The sequence below is a fragment of the Leucoraja erinacea genome, chromosome 19, assembly GCF_028641065.1.
Source record: "Leucoraja erinacea ecotype New England chromosome 19, Leri_hhj_1, whole genome shotgun sequence".
Lineage (NCBI taxonomy): Eukaryota > Metazoa > Chordata > Chondrichthyes > Rajiformes > Rajidae > Leucoraja > Leucoraja erinaceus.
In genome coordinates, this window is record NC_073395.1 from 28,855,912 (window position 1) to 28,882,912 (window position 27,001).

Genomic DNA, 27,001 nt, shown 5'->3' on the forward strand with positions numbered 1-27,001 from the left:
CACTGTTCAACGCCAAAGTGCCGCCGCATCCTCGCCGCCGCCAGCCGAAAGGAAGGTGCGGGGCCGAGCGGTGCAGCTCAAAGATCCTATAGCTCTGTCGTGCAGCTGCTTCAGATGGCGGAAGGAGGCCTCCGCCTCCCCCTCCTCCCGGCGTCGGCGTGCGGGAGGGGTTGTGAAAGCGCTGTTGGCGGATTTGCAAGCAGTGGCCGTTATCAGGGCGATCGCGCGCCGCTGCTTGCAAATCCGCCAACGGCGCTTTCACAACCCCTCCCGCAGGCCGGGAGGAGGGAGAGGGAGGTTCCTTCCGCCGGGCGGGGTGCGGGAGGAGGAGGCGATGGAGCCGCTGTTGCCGCTCGTCATTCGCTCCGATCCTTCGCCACCACGCACCTAGTATCTTTGCGCCAATCAAAGATACTAGACGAATACAGCCGCCGCCGCCGACACGAAACGTCACGTTCCTATTCTCCAGAGATGCTGCCTGGCCCGCGGAGTTACTCCAGATTTATGTGTCTATCGGTATAAATCAGCATTTGATTGCCAAGCCGGGCAAAATGAGTCGGCACAAAGGTTGCCCGGCTGCACTTTGAGTGGTCAATGGCACCCGGGCAACCGCTAATTCTGAGCCCTGCTCTCTCTGCCCCCCCCCCCCCCCCCCCCCGGAGTATTGCGCCCAGCCCTCCCTTGTGATGCCACGCCCCCACCCCTCAATCTCTACCCCCTCACCCTCTCTACCCCCCCCCCCCCCCAAATCTAGCCGCGCCTGCACAGTTGGGGGTTATGCGTGAGTGAATAGGACGGGAAATGGTGTAAATGGAGCGAATGAATAATATTAATATATCAGGGGGGGGGGGGGGGTTAGTGTGTTGTGTGTGTGTAGGGGGGGGGGCGTGGCATCACAGTAGTGTGTGGGGGTGGTGGTTAATGTGTGTGTGTGTGTGTGGGGGGGGGGGTAGTCTGTGTGAGGGGGTTAGTGTGTGTGTGTGGGGGATGGTGGTTAAAGTGTGTGTGTGTGTGTGGGGGGGGGATTAGTGTGTGTGAGGGGGTTAGTGTGTGTGGGGGGGGGTGGTTAGTGTGTGTGTGAGACGCCAAAGGCCGCCCCTCGCAACCGCGCGTTGAGGGGACGGGACCCAACGGGTCCCACTTGGTCTAGTATTACAATAAAACACTTGCATTGTAACCCCATGTCCCACTGGCCCGGGACAGACCCCGCCTCCCGCCTGTCGATCAGATGACGAGCCCCACAGAGCTGACGCAGGAGGAAGGAGACGCCATTAGACGAGGAGGGCGGCTTGTTTACTGTGACCGCTCGACCGGCTGAGCCGCCGACTTTCCCCCTCGCCCCCTCCCCTCTCTCGCCGCCACACCCCTGCCCGGTCACATGTAATTGGACTCGAAGCTTGCTCGGCTTCACTTTCCTCCTGATCATGGCGAGTGGCAGTGCCGGGGGCGGCAAAACCTACTCGTTCAAAGTTGTCCTGCTCGGAGAAGGCTGCGTGGGGAAGACATCCCTGGTGCTGAGATACTGTGAGAACAAATTCAACGACAAGCACATTACTACGCTCCAGGTTCGTCCTTTGGTCTGTCGTTCTTTCCCTCCCCACCCCCTTGCTTTGGATCACTGCCTGGTTAAAGAGGAACTGACGATTGAGGCGCCTGCTAAGCCAAGGCCTGCTGCTAAATGTCGTCCAGGCTCTGATCTTCAGTTTCCTCCTCCAGCTCAGACACAACTACATGTAAATACGACAAGTATGCTAGTCGTGTGCCTCCTCCTCTTGACTTAAAACTTATAAATACCCGCAAAGCTCTTTTGCCAGAATATCAATGCCAGCAAAACAGTGATTGCCCACTTGGGTGGTGTCTGATATGGTTGTATTGTAAAGAAATATTTTATTTAATGATATATTACCGCGCTGACTTTGGGTTGCATGTTTTAATATATTTTGGTCCTATATATTTGCTCCGGAAGTGTTATTTCAGGCTCGAGCCAGAATCTGTGGTTCGCTGTTTCATATTGTCTTTTAGTTTATATCATATTTAACATTTCAGAGAGTTGTGAAAGTTAGTAAATTACTCACACTGAGACTACCTCCTCTAATCCTTACGAAATGAGGGTGGGGCGTTTAAGGCCCGTAGGAAAAAGGAAATGAAAAGCTTACAACTTGATTCCAGTCGCAAAACTCAAGCAACTTGCTGTCCCTCATCATTGATATTAATCGCTGTTTGAAAGCAAGATCCTCTTGCATCACTTCGTGTAATAAAATAAGTTTCACGTGACTTTGGGTTGGGTGATTTTGTAATCGTACTCGGGTCCGTGAAGCTTTGACTTAGGATGTGTGAATAATATTCGAGGGTTGAACTGGATGCTTCAAATGAACCCACTGTTCATCCTCTAAAATACTGGTTATAATTTTACACCTTTGCGGACTATAAATGTGCAACTCATTAACTTTAATTTTGCATATGATTGTTTCAAAACGAATGCAGTCTGTAAAGACTGCCAGAGGCATATGTAAATGTAATGCCGAAGTTATAAATTGAGCTTTTTATTCTTAGCATTCAATTTCTTTGGACCTTTACGTAGGTCCAAAGTGTATTCAGGCTCTGCTGCTGATATTGAATACAATTAAAATGTTGTATATGGAGGTTTCACGGCAGTCGGGTCACGACCCATGACCCGTACTGTTGCTACGCTACTCCAAATGGATTACACGCGATGAACTACAGGTAGGCACTTACCATTGTTTCCAGCGTAGCGGGCCCGTTAAAACCCCACCGCTGAAATTGTCCATTTTTGCGCTGTAAATAATTATGGAAATCGGGATAAGCGTGAGAGACATTTAGCAAACTTCAGAATTCCAAAAGTGAGGAGAAATTATGGTAGATAGAAAAGAGGGCTGAAGGGACGTGGGGAACATTGGCCGTTTGCTCACTGCATTTCATCAAGTAAGGCATTATTTGTGTTTTTTCTTGATTCCTTTGGCATCTAAAAAGTTTCAGACGTGATAAATCTGGATGTAATTTTTTTAAATCGCCCATGGTTCTCGTGGGTTTTTACATACAAAATGAAAACGCACCTGAAGAAAAATTTACAGCCAGATTTATCACTTCTGAGAATTTTTAGATACCAAAGGAATCAAGAAAAAACACAATGCCTTACTTGATGAAATGCAGTGAGCAAACGAGATAATTCCCAATATTTTCAATGTTTACCAAGCACTTTAGCTGCTGTAGTCCCTTCAGTTCTCGCTTCACTATACCTTCATTTCGCTTCACTTTTGGAATTCTGAAGTTGGGCACATGTCTCTCACACTTACCCCGACTCCCACAATTTTTTTCAACGCAAAAATTAAACATTTTGCCGGTTTTTAACAGGTAGGAAAGTACGCGTTTCTAGCATTAATAACATATACCGGAAGTGACAGATGTCTTCCAGTTGGATTTAGCGGCTCCGTGCGTCGAGCCCTATGACCCAGTGACCTTCCGTGCAACCCCCCTATTAGTGGGTCTTAGAAATTGTCTTCAAGGACAGCCTTAATTTCCCCATCCCAACTCACTGCCTGAATAAAATGGTTTAATAGACTATTTTTGAGAACAATTAAGATTCGGCGGCGCGGCACTCGTCAGCAGCGGCCTCTGCAGCCCGTCTGCGTTTTTATTATTTTTTGTCTATGTTTTTATGTAGTTTTTGTTATTTTTTTGTTGGGGTGTGTGTGTGGGGGTGGGGGTGGGTTGGGAGGGAAGGGGTAACTATTAAATCTCTCCCTGCACGGGAGACCCGACCTTTTCTTTGTCGGGTCTCCGTTGTCGTTGGGACTGCACGAGAGGAGCGGCCTCCAACAGGAAGACCGGGGGCTCTGGTGCCGACGACTCACCTCACCGTCGCGGAGCTGGCCGAGTTCAGAGCGGGTGGAGCGATGGTGGAGCACTGCTGCGGCCCGACCTCCGGAGATTCGGAGGCTGCAACTGCGGGTCTGGCGGACGGCGGCACCGGGAGCCCGCGGGTCCCTGGAGGGAGACCGCTTTTCAGGGCTCCCGCAACGGCGACTTCTCCCGCCCGAGTTACGGGGTTGAAGAGATCCTGGAGCGGGGCCTGACATCACCGCCCTGCGCGGCTTGGAATGGCTGCGGGACTCTGCGAGCGCACACCAGGGGCTCTAACATCAAGAACCCGGTGTGCAACCTTGCATCACCCGGCGTGGCTTTAATGGCCGCGGGACAATCGCCATCGCCAGCCGGGGGCTTTGACTTTGACTCTGACATCGAGGGGTGAGAGTGCAGTGGAGAGATACGTGTTTTTGGCCTTCCATCACAGCAATGTGATGGATGCTTATGTAAATTATGTTGTGGCTTGGGTCTATTTGTTTGTAATGTATGGCTGCAGAAACGTCATTTCGTTTGGACCTCAAGGGGTCCAAATGACAAATAAATTGAATTGAATTGAATTCACCCATAATGTTTCATGTTGACGACCCTTTGTCAGATCTGGTCAGGCAATTCCATTCTGACAAAATCTCTGACCTAAACCATTTACAAACTCTTTCCATAGGTGCTACCTGATTTGATGAGTGTTTCTAGTATTTTCTGCTATTATGAGTTTTTGGCATCTGCAATTTGATTTTCAAGAAGAAAATCTGAGGTCTGGGGTCTTGTAAGGATGGCAGATTTCCTTAATGAGCTAATAGGATTTTACAACAATCCGCTCATTTTATTGTCATGATTATTAAAGGGCCTGTCCCACTAGGTGATTTTTTTTTGGCGACTGTCATAGTCGCAGCAGGTCGCCGAAAAACCGGCAACTGGATTAATGGGCCTGTCCCACTTAGGCGATTTTTTTTTGGCACTGCCGGCGCCTACGACAATGATATCCACCAAAGTCAGCATCGGTGACAACCTACGCCATCCTGGCGACAAACTCACTATGGTGGATGTTAAATTTGTGTTAATTGTGTGTTTTTGTCATTTTTATTATATGTATGACTGCAAGGCAACGAAATTTCGTTCAGACCGAAAGGTCTGAATGACAATAAAAGCTACTTTGACTTTTGACTTTGAACTATAACAGCAACGACGTCAGGAGAAGACGAGCTACGTGAAGCCCACGGTCACTGACTCTCTGAAATTTTTTGAACATTTCAAAATCCAGCGGCGACCAGAAAAAAACGCTACGACTCTTTTGGTGACTGAGGAGACCACTCATGACCATACAGGCGACAGCCTAGTCGCCTAGAAAATTGCCTAAGTGACAGGCCCTTAACAGAAGTTAAATTTAATTCCTCAAATTTGAATTTCCCAGCTGCCACAATGGGGTTCTAACTTATTTTATAGGATCAACAATCTTGGTCTCTGAATGTTGGTTCCATAAGTTTAACAATAATATGTTACTGTACGTCCTTTCAGATTTAAATACGTAGCATGTTTCGGCAAACGGTTTTTACTTAAGTTGAATATGTAAATGTGATGCTAAAATAAAACTTCCTGTTCCCGGTTGGCAATAGCTTGTACAATAACTTGTGTTGGCAAATGCCTGGTTTCTGCAGGTGTGGATTATAACATTTAAAAAAAAGATGCATTTTAATAGTTTTGTGCATGAAAAATAAAGAGACATAAATGACTTAAATTAACTTAAATGTCATGCTTTTATGCCAAAGGAAAATAGTTGCCATTGTTTTTTTTTCACTTGGGGAAAAAATTGAGTAATTATTTGGCATCATTGCCACCTTCACACAGGTCCAAAATCATTTAAAAATACACTGTGGTCTAAATTGCAAAATTTTACCAATAATCTTTTTTTGAGCAGATCTGAAGCCAAATGTTTGATTCCATCTATGGAATGGGTGCACAAAAAATGTACTTTCATGAGCAGCATTGCAATCAGCACCAACTTTCATTTAATCTGTGTCTATTATATAGTGCAATATCTCAAGGCACATCACAGGATTATGATCAGAAATGCTTATTCTGTGCTACTAATAATAATGTTCAAGCAGGTGATTAATAGCTTCATTAAGGAAATAAATTTAAATGATTGTACATAGTTTTGAATAAATTCAAAGTATAGAAGGGTTATTGTTTAAGGAAGGAGCTTAGTGCCCAGGCAGCTGAAAACATGGGCGACGATGAAGCGATGAAAATTGGGAATGCATGCATTCAAAATCAGAAGAATAAGAAGTCTATCAAGCTGGAGGAAGCTATGGTGATGCCACAGAATAATTTGAAAGTTAGGCCTAGTTGCGCTGGATGCCAATGAAGGTCAATGTGCACAGCTGCTGAGGTTGAATTTTCATTTTAAACTGTAGAACAAAAATTAAGGAACCCAGTATTGGAATTCAACAAATCTTTACCGAGGCAATAATAGGCTAATGCACAATACATACAAAGTACGAAGTATCTCCCTGAGGACATAATGCTTGTCACAGTGAAATGTAGTCAAGCATTTTGAGTGAAAATTATTTTACAGACCTTTAATAAAATATGATTATTATTATTATTGAAAAGATATTATCAGGAGCCGAACTGGATCAGTTAACTAACCATCTCCTTGCAGTGATTTTTTTTTCTTTCTCTTACAAGCTTAGTTTTGTTGTCGTTGAAGTGAATGAAATCAATTTATTGTTTAAAGAACTGCTCACTCTGAAAAACAAATATGCTCTGTTTTGTTTTAATTAAATGTTGTTTTCTTCCCTTTGACATTATTTAATAAGTGCTAAGACAATGTCTCTACTTTGTAATATCACAAGCCCTCTGTTTATTCTTAGGCATCATTCTTGACCAAAAAACTGAACATTGGAGGCAAAAGAGTAAATATTGCAATTTGGGTAAGTACCCATGTCTTATATAAAATATTTGTGACCCAATTAACTTGAATCTCGGTGCAAAATGAATTCTGTTTTGTTCCAAGAATACATTTACTGAGTGACAAATCAAATGAACTAATTCCATTGAAGAGTGAAATTTGCTTATTGAGAATCCCGTTTACCTTCAATCTGGTGTCAAACTTTTATTTGAGTTTCGATGATAACTGGTCATTGCAAAGCAGAATTGCTTTGTGATGCTACAATCACAGCTTAAATTCTACAAAAGCTGTGCTGGTTTTAAGACTGTCCAGAGTTTTCTGATGGTGCAATGTGCTCAGCGAAAAGGCAGTCCATTTATTTATTTATTTTTGTTGTTGTTTGTGATTGCATATCCATCTTTTGTTCCAAGCTGTTCGCGGATGAGATGTTCTATTCTAGGGTATGAACTAATCGGTTTTTTTTGCTTCAATTACTGCATGACTACAGCCTTGGGATTTAGCCAATTTCTGCTCCCTCCTTCCCAAAATGTTAATTCACAGCTCCTAGAAACCTTACCTTCATTATTCTTATTTCTGGTTTGTCCGTTGTTTATCTGAAAAAAGCTCATGTTACCCAACTAAACTCTTTTTTAGTCCTTTCTATTACAATGTGCAGTTGGATTTTGAATTCAGAAAGTGATCCAAGAACTTGATCTCCAAGATCAAAGCTATAACATCTTTTCCAGTAACTCTTATTCTGCCAAGACTTGCCCAAGCCATTTTTTTAAACTTGTTGAACCGGTACAGAATCTTGGAATTGCATGTATTTTTTAATATTTCAAGATGTTGCAAGCCTTGAAAACATGTTTCATTGTGTGACTTCTAACCTTCACCATCTACAGTGCCCTCCATAATGTTTGGGACAAAGACCCATCATTTATTTATTTAGCTCTGTACTCCGCAATTTGAGATTTGTAATAGAAAAAAATCACATGTGGTTAAAGTGCACATTGTCAGATTTTATTAAAGGGTATTTTTATACATTTTGGTTTCACCATGTAGAAATTACAGCTGTGTTTATCATAGTCCCCCCCCCCCCCCCCTGCATTTCACGGCACCATAATGTTTGGGACACATGGCTTCACAGTTTGTAATTGCTCAGGTGTGTTTAATTGCCTCCTTAAAGCAGGTATAAGAGCTCTCAGCACCTAGTCTTTCCTCCAGTCTTTCTATCACCTTTGGAAATTTTTATTGCTGTTTATCAACATGAGGACCAAAGTTGTGCCAATGAAAGTCAAAGAACCCATTATGAGACTGAGAAACAAAAATAAAACTGTTAGAGACATCAGCCAAACCTTAGGCTTACCAAAATCAACTATTTGGAACATCATTGAGAAGAAAGAGAACACTAGTGAGACTAATTGCCAAGGAAGACCCCTCCATAGCTGATGACAGAAGAATTCTCTGTATAATAAAGAAAAAAACCCAAACACCTGTATGTCAGATCAGAAACACTCTTCAAGAATCAGGTGCAACCACAGTTCTGGAAAAAGGTCTTGTGGTTAAGACGAAGATTAACATATCAGAGTGATGGTAAGAGAGAAGGAACTGCCCAAGATCCAAAGCATACCACCTCATCTATGAAACACGGTGGTGGGGGTGTTATGGCCTGGGCATGTATGGCTGCTGAAGGTACTGGCTCGCTCATCTTCATTGATACAACTGCTGATGGTAGTAGCATAATGAATTCTGAAGTGTATAGACACATCTTATCTGCTCAAATTCAAACAAATGCCTCAAAACTCATTGGCTGGCAGTTCATTCTACAGCAAGACAATGATCCCAAACAGGGCCGGCCTCAGGAGTGGCAGGGCCCACTTGGGAACAATTTTGGTGGGCCCCAGGTTCCCAGCCAAGGTCTGTAGATTCATAGAAATATAATTAAAGTCTATTATAGACTTTTATATCTCTATGGTAGAATGGAAAGTAATCAAAATGTGCGCTTAAAGTGCATGTGACTTAATGGACCAAACAGATCTAAGCTACATTTTAATATAAAATTGCAAGCCTACAAGTAACAAACAAAATGTGTAGATCACTTCTGAAAAGTACTTAGTTATAATACCACTTGTTTTAGTGACTGAAATGAAAAAAATAAGTGATTTAATTAAATAGATCCTGGAAAACTAATAACCATTGGTGAAAAACCAGTCCAGGCATTAAATTTTGGGCTTCAGCCCCATCCTACCCTTTGGGCTTCTACCCCATCCTAACTTCTTTGCGTGTTGTGTGTGTTAGTTGTCTGTCCGTTATGTGTGTGGGAGGGAGAGAAGAGAGGAAGGACAGGAGGGAGGGAAGTTGAGAAAGGAGGGATGGAAGGAGAGAAAGAAGGGATGGAGCGAATGAGAGAAGGGAAAAGTGAGGAAGATGGGAATGAAGAGAAGGGAGGGAAGGAGAGGGCCGACTGCGGGAGCGGATGCCGGGATCCGGGCGGACGGGTGTGAGCTGAGGCCGATGTTTGTAAACATTGCTCCGACCCCCGGTGAATTGTCCGCCGCATCACCCCGGGGAGAGAGAGGGGTGGAGCCGGGCCTGTGTGCGTGAAGGGGCGGGAGCGCTGACCCGGGACCGTGAGGGAACGACCCACCTCCCCCTTCTCCATTCCCCCTTAAAACAAAAAGTTGCTTACAAACTGGGTATCTTCATTGCTGTTCACAACACATACATCTAATCTGAATGTCTGGTAATGTGGTGTCTTGACACCTTTAAATATATTACCAAAAGAACATTTGCTGCATTTATGTCCTTTGGCCATCTCTTGTTAGTTAGTGTAATGGTTAACCTGTCAGATGGGTATGGTCAGTTTTAACAGCTATTATCGTAAAATGCCTTTAGAAAATTCCTTGAAACCTGTATATTTTGTTGTGCATAAATTATGTGGGAAGCGAGAGTGTTTCTGTACCAATAACGACCCATGCTATGGCCATGTCATGATAATTTTCGGTCCTTCATAGAAAGCATGCTTGCATCAATCTGTAGTGTGCATGGTTAAGCATATATGTTATCAAGGTCCAGGATTTATTGACACAGGTTGATCATACGCTGATAATCCAACCACATTTTTGTTTGGAAGTGGAAAGAAATAATAAAAATTGCATTTATTGCAATGTGTAAAAAGAGTTGAGATACTGTATTATAATTTTGCTGCATGTCATTGTGGTATATATCATGTTTTGATTGGTGAATATGTTAGTTTGTGACTTTATTTGAAGCAGAAATAATATGTGAATGCTTCATTGAGCATAATTCCGACTGGTAACTACGCACTTCGTCCGAGCACACGTCATGCAAGCCATCTTAAATGACCACTTAAACTGTCATTTGGCAACCTAAAAAGCTGCCAAGGTTGCCCGGATGGCAACAGGGGTAAAAAGTTAAGCGAGAGCCCTGCACTATGTATAAACACTGCTGCAATTTCTACATGTTGAAACCAAAATGTATAAAAATGGCCTTTATTAAAATCTGACAATGTGCACTTTAACCACATGTGATTTTTTTTTTCTCTATTACGAATCCCAAATTGTGGAGTACAGGCAAATAAATAAATGATGATAAATTTTGGAGGGCACTGTATACTATTTTTCTCTCAATAAGTGATTTCGTATTCTGAAAAGGATAAGGAATCGTGGGATTTGTCAAAGATCACTTGGTATAAAGAAAAGGCGAACAAAGCGTTAACTGTATAAACTGTATATAAATTATTATCTTTATTCATGGGGGGGGGGGGGGGGGGGGGGGGGGGGGGGGGGGGGGGGGGGGGGGGGGGGGGGGGGGGGGGGGGGGGGGGGGGGGGGGGGGGGGGGGGGGGGGGGGGGGGGGGGGGGGATTTATGTGTAATCTGTGGAACGGGGGTGCCTGATAGCGGGGTGTAACAGCAAGATAGAGGGGGCAGATGCAAGCTGGTTTGGGGGGGGGGGGGGGGGGGGGGCTAGATTTAAGTTACTTAGAACATAAACAAAATATTGTTTCTTTGCTTTGGAAATAAAATGTATTCCAAAAACCTTATTTTCAAACAAGGACACAGCAGGCCAGGAGAGGTTCCATGCTTTGGGTCCGATTTATTACAGAGATTCCAATGGAGCCATATTAGTGTATGATATCACCGATGAAGACTCGTTTCAAAAGGTGAGCACTTGACTAAAGTTGTATGCTGTCCTATATTTAATCAAGTGACTGTAATCAAATTGCAATAATTGTGAAGAAAAATGCAATAATTATTTCTTTCAGGTTTTCAGTTTAAATGTGAAGTCAATGTTTTAACTCTTAAGGGTACAAATAATCAAATTGCATGAGATCCAAGAAGAGTTGGCTAATTGGATACAGAACTAGCTTCAAAAAAAAAAATGAAATGAGTCAGGCAGTTAAAAATCTCTTCCCTGTTCGGGAGACCCGACCTTTCCCTGTCGGTCTCCGTTGTCGTTGGGGCCTAGCACCGTGGAGCGGCCTCCAACCTGAACGACCCGGGGGCTCGGGAGACTGCGGAGCTGCGGAGCTGCGGACTACTCACCATCGTGGGGCTGGCCGGCCTCGGAGCGTGGGGAGCGGTGGTGACTCGCTGCTGCGACTCGACTCCTGGGGCTCGGAGGCTCCAGCAACGCAGCCACAGGTCCGGTGAACTGGGACATCGGGAGCTCGCGGGTCCGGGGGGAGAGAGAGACCGCTTCCCGGAGCTCCCGCAACGCGACTTCTCCAGCCCGTGTCGCGGGGTTGGAACGACCCGGAGCGGGGTCGAACATCGCCCAGCGCGGCTTCATGGCCGTGGGACATTCCAGCGCCTGCCGGGGGCTCCAACTTTGTGACATTTAGACCGGGAGCGGGGCCGTAAATCGCCCGGCACGGCCTAAAATGGCCGTGGGACTTATCATCGCCCACCTGGGGCTTGGATACCGGGAGAGACATGGAGAACAGGGGAGAGAAAAGACTTTGCCTTCCATCATGGATGGATGTTTGTGTGAATTAAATTGTGTGTATGTCTAGGAAGTTGTCTTTGTTTGTATGGCTGTGGAAACAGAATTTCGTTTGAGCCTCACTGGGGCTCAAATGACAATAATATTGTATTGTATTGTGTTGTCATTTATATCAACAATTTTGATGAGAATGTACAAGGCATGTTTAGTAAGTTTGCAGATAACACTAAAATGGGTGTTATTGTCAGTGATGATTATCAAGTATCACAGTGAGATCTTGATCATCTTGGCAAATGGGCCGAGCAAAGGCAAATGGAGTTTAATTCGGGTAAGTGTGAAATGTTGCATTTTGGGTATTTAAATTAGCGCAGGACCTTTGCAGTGGGATGGTAAGGCCCTGGGCATTGTATAACAGAGGGATCTGGGAGTGCAAGTACATTGAAAGGGTGGTAAAGGTATTGACACACTGGGCTTCATCAGTCAGGGAATTAGGTATAGAAGTTGGGACATTATGTTATAGCTGGACAAGAGATTGGTGAGTCTGTCTGGAATATTGTGTTCAGTTTTGTTCATCCTGTTAGGAAAATTGACAGTAAGATGAAAAGAGCCCAGAGAACATTTACAAGGTTGTTATGATCTGAATGCCGGAGCTATTGGGAGAAGTCAGGCAGCAAAGAGTTTATTCCCTGGAGTGCCGGAGACTATGTCAAATGGGATAGTCAAGGACGGAGTTAAAGGGAAAGAGAATAAAAAGATGGTTAATGACCCCAGAATTAACGGTAAAGGAAGCTCACAACGGGATAGGAGAGTATGACCAAGTGTAATAGGGATCGATGTGAAAGGTGAGATGCGTAAGGAATGAAAAGTATTGTATATGAATGCGCGAAGTATAAGAAGTAAAGTAGATGAGCTTGAGGCTCAGTTAGAGGTTGGTAGATATGACATTGTGGGGATTACTGAGACGTGGCTGGAGGAGGATCGGGCCTGGGAACATAATATTCAGGGTTATGCATCCTATAGAAAGGACAGGCAGGTGGGAAGAGGAGGCGGGGGGGGGGGGGGGGGGGGTAGCTCTGCTGGTGAGGGATGGAATTCAGTCCCTTGCGAGGGAAGACATAGGGACTGATGAGGTAGAGTCAATGTGGATTGAGTTGAGGAATTGCAAAGGCAAGAAGACACTAATTGGTGTTATCTACAGACCCCCAAATAGTAGCCCGGATGTAGGGTGTAAGTTGCAGCAGGAGTTAAAACTGGCGTGTAACAAAGGTAATGCCATTGTGGTGATGGGGGGTTTCAATATGCAGATAGACTGGGAAAATCAAGTTGGTTCAGGACCCCAAGAAAGAGAGTTTATAGAATGCCTCCAAGATGGATTCTTAGAGCAGCTTGTAATGGAGCCGACCAGAGAAAAGGCAATTCTGGATTTAGTGTTGTCCAATGAACCAGATATGATAAGAGAACTCGAGGTAAAGGAACCACTTGGAGGTAATGATCATAATATGATTAGTTTTAATCTGCAATTTGAGAAGGAGAACGTTAAATCTGAAGTGTCAGTGATGCAGTTGAACAAAGGGGACTATGAAGGCATAAGAGGGGAGCTGGCCAAGGTAGACTGGAAAGGGATCCTAGCAGGAATGACGGTGGAACAGCAATGGCAGGAATTTCTGGGCATAATCCGGAAGACGCAGGATCATTTCATTCCATAAAGGAAGAAAGATTCTAAGGGGAGTAGGAGGCAACCGTGGCTGACAAGAGAAGTTAGGGATAGAATAAAACTAAACGAAAAAATGTATAACACAACAGAGAGTAGCCGGACGCCATTGGGAAACTTTCATAGGACAACTGAAGGAAACAAAACGGGCAATACAGGCTGAAAAGATGAAGTACGAAGGGAAGCTGGCCAGGAATATAAAGAAGGATAGTAAAAGCTTCTATAGATATGTTAAGGGGAAAAAGGGTAGCAAAGTCAAATGTGGGTCCCTTGAAGGCATACATGGGTGAAATTATTAAGGGCAATAAGGAAATAGCAGAAGTGTTGAATAGATACTTCGAATCTGTCTTCACGTAGAAAGACGCAAACAATCTCCAAGATGTACTGGAGGACAGAGGATCTAAGGGGGTAGAGGAACTGAAAGACATTTTCATTAGGCGAGAAATAGTATTGGGTAGGCTAATGGGACTGAAGGATGATAAATTCCCTGGACCTGATGGTCTGCATTCCAGGGTCCTCAGGGAGGTGGTTCTAGAAATAGTGGACACACTAGTGATCATTTTCCAATGTTCAATAGATTCGGGATCATTTCAACAACTAAATCAAAATTTAAATTGAATAACAATCAATATTTTAAATACCCACAGGTATGTGACTTTATGAAGAAATATATACCAAAATTCCAAAGTATAATTTTAGACCCACTGGAAGAAGTAATGAATATCAATGCGGAGTCAACAAAATTAATATCATACTTGTATAACAGTATTTTAAATATAGAATTACCATCAACAGAGGCAAGTAGAGAAGACTGGGAAAAAGAATTAATGATAATCTCAAAAGAAACATGGGAAAAATATTTGATACATATACATAAGTGTTCGATCAATGCTAGACATAACTTAATTCAATTTAAAATATTACATAGATTATATTATTCCAAAACTAGGTTGAATAAATTTTATCCAAATATTTCTCCCATTTGTGATAAATGTCTTTCTCAAAATGCCAATATTACGCACTCATTTGTCTCTTGTTCAAAACTTTATAAATTTTGGTGTGATATATTTGATATGTTCTCAAAGCTATTTAAGACAAAAATGGAACCTAACACTGAAATGATTATATTTGGAGTAAGTAGAGATGGGAACAAATTAAATACACACCAAAACTCATTTTTCAATTATGGGTTAATAACAGGAAAAAAACATACTTAAATTTTGGAAAAATGCTAATATACCAACATTTAAAATGTGGATCAGTAATATGCTGGACACAGCACATTTGGAAGAAATGAGACTCCTCCTAATAGACAAACAAGACCTATTCTTAAGGAGTTGGTCCCCATTTATTGATTTCTTGGATTCATGTGGTGACATAGTATCATGAAAACCAACAGTTTCAGGTATGGGTGAAAGAAGACTTAGAATATTAAAAAAAAAAAAACATCTCACTGTGGTAATGGAAATCTCCCTCCTGCTTTCCTTCTTCACTTAATCCTTTTCTTTCACTTTTTCCTTATTGGTTTTTCACCCACGCTCATTAATCTACTCCTCACTTCTCACAACCTCTTTTTCCTCTCTCTTTTCTCACTTCTCTCTTTTAAAAAAAAAAGGGAAGTTGTACAGAATGTTAACATCGTTTTTGTACCAATGCATTGTACTCACTTCTAATAAATAAAATAAAATTAAAAAAAAATAAAAAAATAAAAAAGATTCGGGATCAGTTCCTGTGGATTGGAGGATAGCTAATGTTATCCCACTTTTCGAGAAAGGAGCGAGAGAGAGAAAACAGGGAATTACAGACCAGTTAGCCCGACTTCAGTGGTGGGAAAGATGCTGGAGTCAATTATTAAAGAGGTAATAATGGGGCATTTGGATAGCAGTAAAAGGATTGGTCCAAGTCAACGGATTTATGAAAGGGAAATCATGTTTGACTAATCTACTGGAATTTTTTGAGGATGTGACAAGTAAAATGGATGAAGGGGTGCCAGTGGATGTAGTGTATCTAGACTTTCAGAAAGCCTTTGATAAGGTACCGCACGCGAGACTGGTGACTAAAATTAGAGCACATGGTATTGGGGGTAGGGTGTTGACGTGAATAGAAAATTGGTTGGCAGTGAGGAAGCAAAGAGTAGGAGTGAACGGGTCCTTTAACAGAATGGCAGGCAGGGGCGAGTGGAGTGCCTATATATATATATATATATATATATATATATATATATATATATATATATATATATATATATATATATATATATATATATATATATATATAGTGGTGCAGCGAGACCTGGGCGTTCTTGTACACCGGTCACTGAAAGTTGGCTTACAGGTACAGCAGGCAGTGAAGAAAGCTAATGGAATGTTGGCCTTCATAACAAGAGGATTTCAGTATAGGAGTAAAGAGGTTCTTCTGCAGCTGTATAGGGCTCTGGTGAGTTCTTCTGCAGCTGTATAGGGCTCTGGTGAGACCACATCTGGAGTATTGTGTACAGTTTTGGTCTCCTAATTTGAGGAAGGACATCCTTGTGATTGAGGCAGTTCAGCTAGGTTCACGAGATTGATCCCTGGGGTGGCGGGACTGTCATATGAGGAAAGATTGAAAAGACTAGGCTTGTATTCACTGGAGTTTAGAAGGATGAGGGGTGATCTTATAGAAACATATAAAATTATAAAAGGACTCGACAAGCTAGATTCAGGAAAAACTTTCCCAATGTTGGGCGAGTCCAGAACCAGCGGCCACCGTCTTAGAATAAAGGGAAGGTCATTTAAGACTGAGGTGAGAAAAAACTTTTTCACCCAGAGAGTTGTGAATTTATGGAATTTCCTGCGACAGAGGGCAGTGGAGGCTAAGTCACTGGATGGATTTAAGAGAGAGTTAGCTAGAGTTCTAGGGGCTAGTGGAGTCAAGGAATTTGGGGAGAAGGCAGGCACGGGTTATTGATAGGGGACGATCAGCCATGATCACAATGAATGGCGATGCCGGCTCGAAGGGCCAAATGGCCTCCTCCACCTATTTTCTATGTTTCTAAGGGGCGATCTTGTAGAGTGTATAAAATCTTGAGAGTGATCAGGTGAATGCAGAAAGTATTTTTCCCAGGGTCGGAGAATCAAAAATTAGAGGGCAAGGATTCTATAGCAACCTGAAAGGGCAACATTTTCGTTAGGGTGGTGGGTAAATGGAACGAGCTGCCAGAGGAAGTAGCTGATGCAGATTTAATAACATTTAAAAGTCATTTACACAAGTTTAGAGAAAAATATAAGCTAAACGTGGGCAAATGGGACTAGCTTCGATGTGGCTTCTTGGTTGACATGGCTGAGTTGGACTGAAGTACCTGTTTCCGTGTTGTGTGACTAAAGCTTCTGGTCTTCCAATACAATCACAATAAAAATAAAGTGAATACAGTGGTGCAGCGGTAGAGCTGCTGCCTTACAGTGAATGCAGCGCCGGAGACCCAGGTTTGATCCTGACTACGGGTACTGTCTGTACGGAGTTTGTACGTTCTCCCCGTCCCCCCACACTCCATAGACGTACAGGTTTGTTGGTTAATTGGCTTGGTAAATGTAAAATTTGTCCCTAGTGACTGTGTATAATAGTGTTAGTGTGCGGGGATCGCTGGTCGGCACGGACCCAGTGGGCTGATGGGCCTGTTTCCCCACTGTATCTCTAAACTAAACCATTGCCAGGCATTTATAACACTTTTCTTGCACAATTACATTACTGCATTGGCATTCTTCAACACTTGTTCTTTGATTCAAATTGTGTGACAGGTAATCATGTGCGTCTCTCTAAGGTGTTATACAAATAGTATGTGACATTACTGAATTAGAAGCAAGGATTTTGAAAATTCTCAATGGATCGAAAATCCGAGAGGTTTAATTTTTAAAAGATACTGTGAATTATTGCTGGTTGTAACCATTTTTATGTCTGTTTCATAATTTACCATGGAAGTCTGTGAAAAATCAGATTTGTTTTTGTTTTGCAAATTAATTAACAGCTCACCAAAAGAGACGAAACCAATGAAATGCTTCTACCCCTCCTGAAGGGGTTGTTTTGATAAACCTATTATTTTCCCATATCATGTCTTCTTACAGAATTCATGCTGAAACTTTGAATAGATGCTTAAACTATATACTAATATGTACAAAATTCTCTATTCCCAGGTGAAAAGTTGGGTGAAAGAATTGCGGAAAATGTTGGGAAATGACATTTCTTTATGTATTGTAGGTAAGTGTCGGGTATTCAGGAAGTAAATCTTCAATATTCTAATACATTTGTTCTTGGGTTGAATATAAATGTAGCATTAAATGTAAATATGGGGTGTTCTTGAATTATGCCAGTAAATCACCAAATTGAAATGGGGTCTGCATAGTTCTTGCAGATGGTTTCATAGTTTGAATCCTGTGTTGTTTTTGCAGACTAAACGCATTAATCCAATGCAAGGTTAAATTTTGCTTTATTTAATTCTTATATCTCACTACCCCCAAATCAAAAATACTTTAATTGGATCTCATGCTGAATGTTGATGTCAAATCCTTTCCCTCTTATTTTTTACTTTTAATATTTCTACATATTAAAAATGGATCTTCTGTTAAGGGGAGTATAAAAATCCTATTAAAACTTTAATGCCAAAATATTTGCAAGTGCAAGTATGAACTATTTTTTGTTGTTTTCAAAGAAGCACTTGAGGACGATATTACTGTAAGTATTTTAGCTACGAGAAAAGCATCCTTTGTAAAAGATTGTCAATTTAATTTTAACTTTCTGTACTGGCTGAGCCATGAGGCTCTTGATTAAACAATGTATTCATTTAAAATCCATCATGCCCCCAGTGCCTATCTCTATTTTATAATAATCTAATCTTTTCTTACCTCTGTACACTCTCCCAGGCCTCCAACTCTCCAGGGTATTTTCACTATTTGATTAGGCTTCTTGCACATTGCTGATTTTAATTGCTCTGCAATTCATAGCTATATTGTAGCCCAAAGCTTTGGAATTCTCAGTTCGTGCCAACCATCAATTGCCCGTACACAAGCTCTAGCTTATCCCATTTTTTAATCCTACACACTAGGGAAGGATGTGAAAGTGGGATGACCTAGAGCTTGTGTACAGAAGCTATTTAACCCATAAACCTGCAATCTTTGGGACATGGGAGGAAGACGGAGTATTCAAAGGAAACTCACGCGGCCACAGGGAGAACATGCAAACTCCACACAGAGCACCTGAGCTCAGGATTAAACCCAGGTATCTGGCGCTGTGAGGCAAAAAATAGGACTTTGATTTATTTTTAGTACTATAGTAATGAATATTCCTATTTTATATAATTGGGGCAGTTATGTCCTTTGCTCCCATAATTTGTCACAATTATCATAATTATACAACATTACTTGAAATTACATGCCTTGGAAGAATACATTCAGCAGAAAAATGTAATGGGCCAGCTTATATTGAAACTCAGTCTTCCATCTGTGGTCCATACCTGCTCACATTTGCCGATGTACATAGATTTTGTTGTCTTTGAACCTGCGCTTTAGACGGGAAGGTACCATGAAGTCTCGGCAAAGAGTAGGCCTCAGATGTCATACTGCAGGCCCTGCCTTCTCCTGGAGATAAAGCAAGGGAACAAAGCTTCACAACTATCTTTTGCCAGCCTTTTGTCAAAGCTGAGGGACTTTTATGACTATCTAAAAATGTAATATTCAGAAGTGTTAAATCTAGTAAAATTATTGTAATCAAATTTTATATTTTAAAAACTAATCGAAACATTTAAAAATCAATAAAAATACCACACTGAAAAATCTTCATCCAAATGAAGAGCATCTCTGATCCAATGCCACACCTGATCGATGTAGAATAGTGAGTGATAGGAGCTGATGTAAGTGATAGGAGCAGAATTAGACCATTTGGCTCATCAAGTCAACAGCGCTATTCAATCATGGATGATCTATCTGTCCCTCTTAACCTCATTGGACTGCTTGGAGCCTTGCATTGTAGCTTTGTGACAAATGTATTGGGTTTACAGCTGAACAATACAAGTCTAATCTTCCTCTCATGTGAATGGCCAAACACAGTTTTCTTTCATTAGCGTGAATTGACTCAACGTGGCTCAATGACAATTCCTATAAATGTTCTATTGTAAGTTTCCAGTTATGTTTATTTTCTAGGGTTAACACAAACTGAGCTTGGAAGCCATGTAATAGCCTATTGATTTAATTCACCATTGATTTATAACTAGTAGTTTTAATGTCCAATTTGTAAATGGAATGAGTAGAATAATTGACATGGTGTAGGTCAGTCAGACCAACAGTCAGATGCAATTTAGATGTGACGGTAGTGGAACAGTACAATGGCACTACTTGTTGGATGTGCTATTAGCTGTAAATGCTGTTTCATGTCACAACATGTTGCTGATGGAAAATAAAATGCTTGCACATCGTTCAGCGAGTTTTCCCAACTGCTTTTGCACATTTCATCTTAGTTAGAAAAAACGATACTACAGGTGCACAACCTTTTATCCGGAGTTCCAGAAACCGAAAAGCTCCGAAAACCGGCCATTTTTTCCAGATGTCGTCTGCGCACCAAAGCTCGCGTTTGGCGCCAAACTTGACCCAAAACGACCCACGGTCACCCCAGGTCTGTACTACTGTAGCGGCTGCCTCCTCCCTGGAGACCGGGAGACGCTTAAACGTCTGTAAATCATTGCTTAAATGTTAGTCAGTTAGTTTGGAGGGCTTTTATGTGAAGGGGGGTGAAGGGGTAAACTTTATTTCTTAGTCCCCTACCTGGTCGGAGAGGCGGGGAGCGGTCAATGCCTTACCGGGTCGCTGTGCAGTAAGCTCCGCAGCGCTGTGGCTGGTGGGGCGCCGGTTGTAGCTCCGACCCTGGCAACTCTACCCCTGGCTGCGAGGCGCTCCAAATCCAGCGCGGCCCGCGGCCGGACGCCCCAGCTCCGCGAATGTCGGGAGTCGGCGGCGTCGCAGTGCTGGGATACCAGCGGGGTGCGGGCAATGCCTTACCGGGTCGCCGTGCGGCAAGCTCCGGAGCGCTGTGGCCGCCGACACACAACATCGCGGAGCGTCGCTGGATTTGGAGCCGCGCAGCCAGGGGTAGAGTTGCCGGGGTCGGAGCTCCAACCGGCGCCGCCCGCGGCCAGTGGTGCCCCCAGCTCTGCGGCTCCAAATCCAGCGACGCTCCGCGAATGTTGGAAGAAGGCGGCCACAGCGCTCCGGAGCTTGCCACACGGCGACCCGGTAAGGCATTGCCCGCTCCCCCGCTGGTATCCCAGCACTGCGACGCCGCCGACTCCCGACATTCTCGGAGCTGGGACGTCCGGCCGTGGGCCGCGCTGGATTTGGAGCGCCTCGCAGCCAGGGGTAGAGTTGCCGGGGTCGGAGCTACAACCGGCACCATCCGCGGCCGGACGGAGCCCCCAGCTCCGCGAGGTTGGGAGTCGCCGACCATGTAGGTAGGGGACTAAGAATTAAAGTTTCCCCCTTCACCCCTACACCACCACCACCACCACCACATAAAATCCCTCCAAACTAACTGACTAACATTTATGCAATGATTCTCCCGGTCTCCGGGGAGGAGGCAGCTGCTCCAGACTTTTCAAGCCGCCCGCGCTACCTACCTAATCTACGCTAAAAATCTTCCATTCTGAAATCCGAAAATGTCCGAAATCCAACAAGTGTCTGGTCCCAAGGCTTTCGGATAAAAGGTTGTGCACCTGTAATTTGTTGTTGCAAAGAGAGGTAATGAAATATTCTCATGATCCAAAACAAAGGGCAACGCTAGATGGGGAGATGATAAATAAAGAAGGTAACTGTTGAAAATTGTCATTAAAACAATTTTCACCATTAAAACAAAGGCAGGCACCCTCTTCCTTTGAGACATGAAATTATTTGCCTCATTCAATGATCAGACAGAGTTGTTAAATATTTGGTGAGAAAATAATTGAACCATGAGAAAATGCAACAATGTAATCTGATTTGTTGTTGATAAGAGTCACTACAGCGATAGTGTTTCAAATGTTAGCATCTATTCATCTTCATTGGGGTTTGTTATACTGTGACAAATATTGTGTTCACCATATTGAATTAGTTAATCACTGCTTTGTTAAGAAGGTCATAGTTGTTATAATTGGCAGAACAATCAAAATTGTGATGTTCTCGTGGCCCTGTCCCACTATACGAGTTCATTCAAGCGCTCTCCGGAGTTTAAAATAAAATCAAACTCGTGGTAAGCACGGAGAATGAACGTAGCGTGTACGTCGGAGCTCAGGGACGTCTCTTAGCGGCTCGTAACGCTAACGGCAGGTACTCTGGAAACGCGGTAAGCTCGGGAAGACTCGTGAAGATTTTTCAATATGTTGAAAAATGTCCGCGAGAGCTCCGAGTACCGACAGGCGGCCATTACTGTAAATCTCCGAGTTCGAATCGGGGCAAACTCGGGAGAACTCTTTGAATGAACTCGTACAGTGGGACAGAGCTTTAAATATCTATTTTATTTTGTTTACTCGTATACAGGTGTAATGCTTTAGATGATTTGTTAGTAAGAACAGTTGCTTTTGACTTTAATTGAAGAAATTAATGGACTTATGGAATGACATAAATGCCAGAATGTTATGTCATTCAGAATTACAGGACTCGGTTAATTTTGGATCACTGCCCATGATTAACCAGTATACTGGAATCTTTTGTAAATTGTAACTTGATAGAAAAATTAAAACAACATGGAAAATACTACATATACTTGGCAAATCAGCAGCGACTTTGGAGAGAAAAGACCAGGATTGTTCTGATCTTTCTGTGGTTCTAATGGATGGTTGTTGATTTGAAATGTTAACATTTTTACTCATAAAACACACCCGAGTCCTTCCAACATTTTCTGTTTTATTTCAAGGATTACACATTTGCAGTATTTTGCGTTCAAACAGTATCGTACCTATGGTGATACCCTTTAATGTTTTTTTTAAACAGGTAATAAATTAGATCTTGAAAAGGATCGACATGTCGCTGTTGAAGAAGCAGAGATGTAAGTATTTGACAAATTCCATCAATCCTGTAATGACACTGATCATATTATCTGTATTTACAAATCATTGTAAATGTTTTGACTTTAGCTGACTTATATTTGTGCAGGTATGCAGAATCTGTTGGAGCAAAACACTTTCATACATCAGCGAAGCTCAACAAAGGAATTGAAGAACTATTCCTTGATCTTTGTAAAAGTGAGTGAAGTTTTGTTGATTGCTAATTAGTGATTACCAAAGGCCTGTTAGAGTTATTGTTTCATATCTTTAATGAAATCTCTTTCAAATTATTACTTTCCTGTTTCTTATTTCCAAGAAACAAAATAGCTTTTATAAAGTGAACACACTTCATAACTTAAGACAAATTTTCTGAAAGTACTTCTAAAATAGTCAGGAGTGGATGGGTGTGATTTTTTTTTTTCACTTAGATTTCCTTAGCTACAGAGAGTCTGGCTGTTTGGGAAGTGTGGAGTGGCTTACATTGGGCAATTGGTATTTCTGTGTATCTCAAAGTTCACGTTTCCAATTCAAGTGCAAATGTCCCAGACTTGCTGGCCATTATTTCAGTCATTTTCTAACTGCCTTCTGGTGCTGATATCATAATTGAATCCAGTGTTTGGGAATTCACCCACTAAACATTAGGCTAGATATGCTTTGAATGGAGAGGAATAATCACAAGGGGGCTGAGGTGAGCACTAGTTAATTTACACATGTATTAATTTAATGTTTTTGTCATTCTTTGTATTTTTTTATTGCCTTAAATTTGTGAATATTTTGAAATGCTAGATATTTCAAAACATTGTTTTACTAGTTGTCAAACAAAATCTGGCTGTCAGTGTTTTCAGATGTGTTGGACAGGCTTTATTAAGATTTTTCCTTGACACCCCCAACTTCTCAAAATATACCCATTTGTCATACAAGTCCTTGCTGCTACATAAAGTCGTGCCAGTTGGGTTTGACGTGGCCTTGGAGAGCAGATTTTCAACAGCAGGACACAGTTTTTTTGGCATCAAGTTCTGACTAGAAGTTTTGAATGTTTATAATCCTTTCCAATGTCTTATGCATGCATTTGGAAATTGTATCATGTTTCTGTTTACTGCTTACAGTCTGAGCTCCATCTGTCCTTTTCCTTTTGCTGCTTTACTCCCTTTTTGGAGCAGAGAATTTGAAGCCATAATTGCAAACAAATAAATTGCTAACATCATTCTCTTCTTGTGTTTATGGTATGCTTATTATTTCTCCATCAAATCGCTCAATTTTGAAGGTCTATAAATGTGCTGCTTGTTCTCATGACAGACCTTTATTTAATGTAATCTTTCCCTATAACAAAGGCATCATGCCCGGCTGCATTATCACAGTGAATTACTTTCACACCATCCTCTTGATATTAACATCTAGGTGTCAGAATTCTAAACTGTATCCATTTGTAAGTGCGGCAATGTCTCTTGTGTACTGAATTGAGACCTATTTTTGTTCCCTATTTAGGAATGATAGAAACGGCTCAAGCAGATGAGAAGGCAAAAGGAAATGGCAATGGTCAATCTGCAGGCACACGGCGGGGTGTACAAATAGTTGACGATGAACCACAACAACAGAGTAGTGGTGGATGCTGTTCCTAACTGACCAAAACTGTTGAGCTTTGTTTTTGAAATGAAGACTGCCATGTACCACTTCACATTTATCAGCAGAATGTTAAATGTTTTAAAATAACTCATCTTTAAAGGACTAAAAGTGCTAAACAAGTGGAATGTGTGACTGGAAGATTTGGTTTTTGCCTGTTTTACACTTGTGTGGACAGAAACGATCAACGGCCTTTGTCATTAAATTTATTTCAAATTGTTTTTTTAATGAAAAGCTGTATAATTTGCATGAAGCGTCATAGTATGTAGAAGCTCCAATTATATTGTCCTTTTAAAATCAGATCTTTATTATTTAATAACTTATGTATGTGTTGAACAGTATACATTTGGCTAATTTGAACACAATGTGCAGTCAGATTTCTGTTTGAGTAGCGTATTGCACAACATCCTTCACATTGTGTTAATCCTTAATATGGTGAAAATATGCATAGCGAATTTCATATTGAATATTTTATCCAGTATACAAAACTTGTATATGTAAGTTTGTTTATTCTGAAAACCTCAATGGAAAGGACTGATATATGTTTAAATAATGGTCCAGATTTTATCCTAGCACACTTGGATGTTAATTTTTTGCATGGTCAGTTGATGGAAATGAGTTATGTACAGTGAGAAGAAATTTGGCACCTGGGACCTGAATGAAGCAGGCAAGCAACAGATCAGAGGATTGCTAAATGAACAAAAATGGCAGAGAAAGGTGTAAATTAGAATGGAATAAATTCATCGCTGTTCTGAATTTAAGAAAGAAAGAAAAAGGAAAGCTTCTAAATGGAGAATAATAACTGTTACATTTTGTAAAAAAAACCTGCAACAATTGCAAAAAGAATGATGTTACAGTTTTGAAGTATACTTTTGGAGAAGGTTATAATTGGTGTTGATTGGGATCAAGAACCCAAGTATGTCCAACTTAATCTAAAAATCATTGACCAATTGTTCTAAAAATGGTATAGCCATCCCCTGAAGCCCTAGAATAGAAATGATCTAAGATCTTATTACATCTTAAAATTCCTGTGCTGTTTCGCTGAAAAGCACCTGGGAAAATGCTAGCCTGCTTCTTTTCTGCAACTCATCTCTATGCCTGGCCTTGCAGGAGTCATGCCTTTAGTCACAGAATACATGGATCTAAGTAGGAGTGAGGTGATTTTACCCATGGTTTGAACCATGTATATCCTTAAATCCAACTGTGGGATTTTCACCCCAATTCCCTGGTGATCCGGCCAGGAGCACGCTTCAAAGTCAACATTGTGTCGGTAACTTGGTGAGATTCACATTTGCCTTCTGCTAAAACTATCCCTGACAACAGCATCACAATAACGTGTAGATAATTAAGATATCTCATAATTAGATAATCAAGGCAGTGCCCACATCAATCCCAGCAAATTGGAAATTCCAACGACTAGCTGGACATCAGCTTGTTGAAAGCCTGTACGCTTAATGATAGAGAGTGGGTTCTGATTTTATGCCTGAAATGACGAGTGTTAACCTTTTGACGAGATTAGTTTGTAGATGATGTGTGAGATAGTGAATTCATGCTATTCATAGCATTTATAGCTGATGCAGATAAAGTGATACCATTTCAGTGAATGTCATTTTACACCATGGCACAACAACATTACTGATGGAATTTGCCATTTGCAAGACCTCTTTATTGGCAATCCTATAATCAGCTAGTGACATCTCTGTCATGGCTTCAACTGTTCTTGCCTAAAGTTGCTGAAAATAATAAAACATTAAGTACAAGTGCCGTTAGTCTTGCTGTTAATATTTATGAAGAAACCTGGACCTTCGTTTTTATCAAAAGTATATACAGCTGGTCCAATAAATTTGAATTAGTGCACAAAATTGTCCTTGGAGCAGAACAGGAAGCGTATTTACTTCTGTATACTAATTGGAAAGAAGTTTTTGTCAAATTAAGCTTTGAAAATTCAACTGCAATTAGAAGAATAAATATTTTATGCGTGGTATCTGTGGAGAGAAACTTCATTGTTTTATTTGAATATAATTTTAAAAGTGTACATGCAAAATTTCTTATTTGTAAATCTAAAGCAATGTAATAAATGCACTAATGAATCATCTGTTATAAAACACTGCTCCATGTTTCCATAATTTATTAAGTTAAAGGAATTGTGATTGGGTAACCCTTTGAGCAGAAATGGAATGGGATGTACCAAAGTGCTGGAGTAATTTGGCGGCTCAGCCCGTATCTCTGGAGAATATGGATAGGTGATGTTTCGAGTTGGGACCCTTCAGTGTGGAAAAGAGTCCCGACCTGAAATATTACCTTTCCATCTCCAGAGATGCTGCCTAACCTATTGAGTTACTCCAGCACTTTGTCTTTATGTCTATGCAATGTACCATGGTGGATATAAAGCAAGTTTTAATTGAATCAATCTAAGCTTAAGCCAATTATTACAGCCGCTTAGTTCAATTGTGTTGCACTTTTCAGGTAGAACTAATAATTGTAAATCTGTGACTTCCCAGTGGATAATTTTAACAAACTGATTACATCATGAGAGAGATTTATATCTTCATCGGATGTAGAATGTAAATGAACATGGATACCTAAAAAAGTGGAAATCAAATAAAACAACTTTATAAGAATAGTGTAGGAAGGAACTGCAGATGCGGGTTTATGGAAGGGTACAGAGAATGGAAGGTGTGAAAGATGTAAACCAGTTTATTCCAAAGAAGACAAAAGTGCTACAGTAATTCAGTAAGTCACGTAACATCTCTGGAGAACATGGTTAGGTGACGGTTTAGCTTTGATTTTGATTACTCCAGCACTTTGTGTCTTTTTTTTTTTAATCATCCTGACATCCCTGGGTTGTGGTAGCCCATAAGCTTTGATTTAATTCAAGTTAAGGTGTCGCTTGTCAC

General features: G+C 41.7%; 1 protein-coding gene across 1 annotated transcript; it reads left to right on the plus strand.

The window, feature by feature from the left end:
- Window positions 1-1,258: 1,258 nt before the first annotated feature.
- LOC129706435 (ras-related protein Rab-21) lies at window positions 1,259-26,209 on the plus strand. The gene is made up of 7 exons (XM_055650741.1): window positions 1,259-1,565; window positions 6,756-6,815; window positions 10,850-10,957; window positions 17,617-17,680; window positions 22,432-22,486; window positions 22,594-22,682; window positions 23,970-26,209. Exons 1-7 carry the CDS (start codon window positions 1,425-1,427, stop codon window positions 24,101-24,103), a joined length of 651 nt encoding a protein of 216 aa, XP_055506716.1. The 5' UTR covers window positions 1,259-1,424; the 3' UTR covers window positions 24,104-26,209.
- Window positions 26,210-27,001: the final 792 nt, after the last annotated feature.

What these genes read in the sequence shown, in the direction of transcription:
- LOC129706435 (XM_055650741.1), top strand. Translation starts at nt 1,425, where the DNA reads ATGGCGAGTGGCAGTGCCGGGGGCGGCAAAACCTACTCGTTCAAAGTT. An exon ending in GAGTAAATATTGCAATTTGG is followed by an intron (nt 6,816 to 10,849) that starts GTAAGTACCCAT and finishes TTTTCAAACAAG; the next exon opens with GACACAGCAGGCCAGGAGAG. An exon ending in ATGAAGACTCGTTTCAAAAG is followed by an intron (nt 10,958 to 17,616) that starts GTGAGCACTTGA and finishes CTCTATTCCCAG; the next exon opens with GTGAAAAGTTGGGTGAAAGA.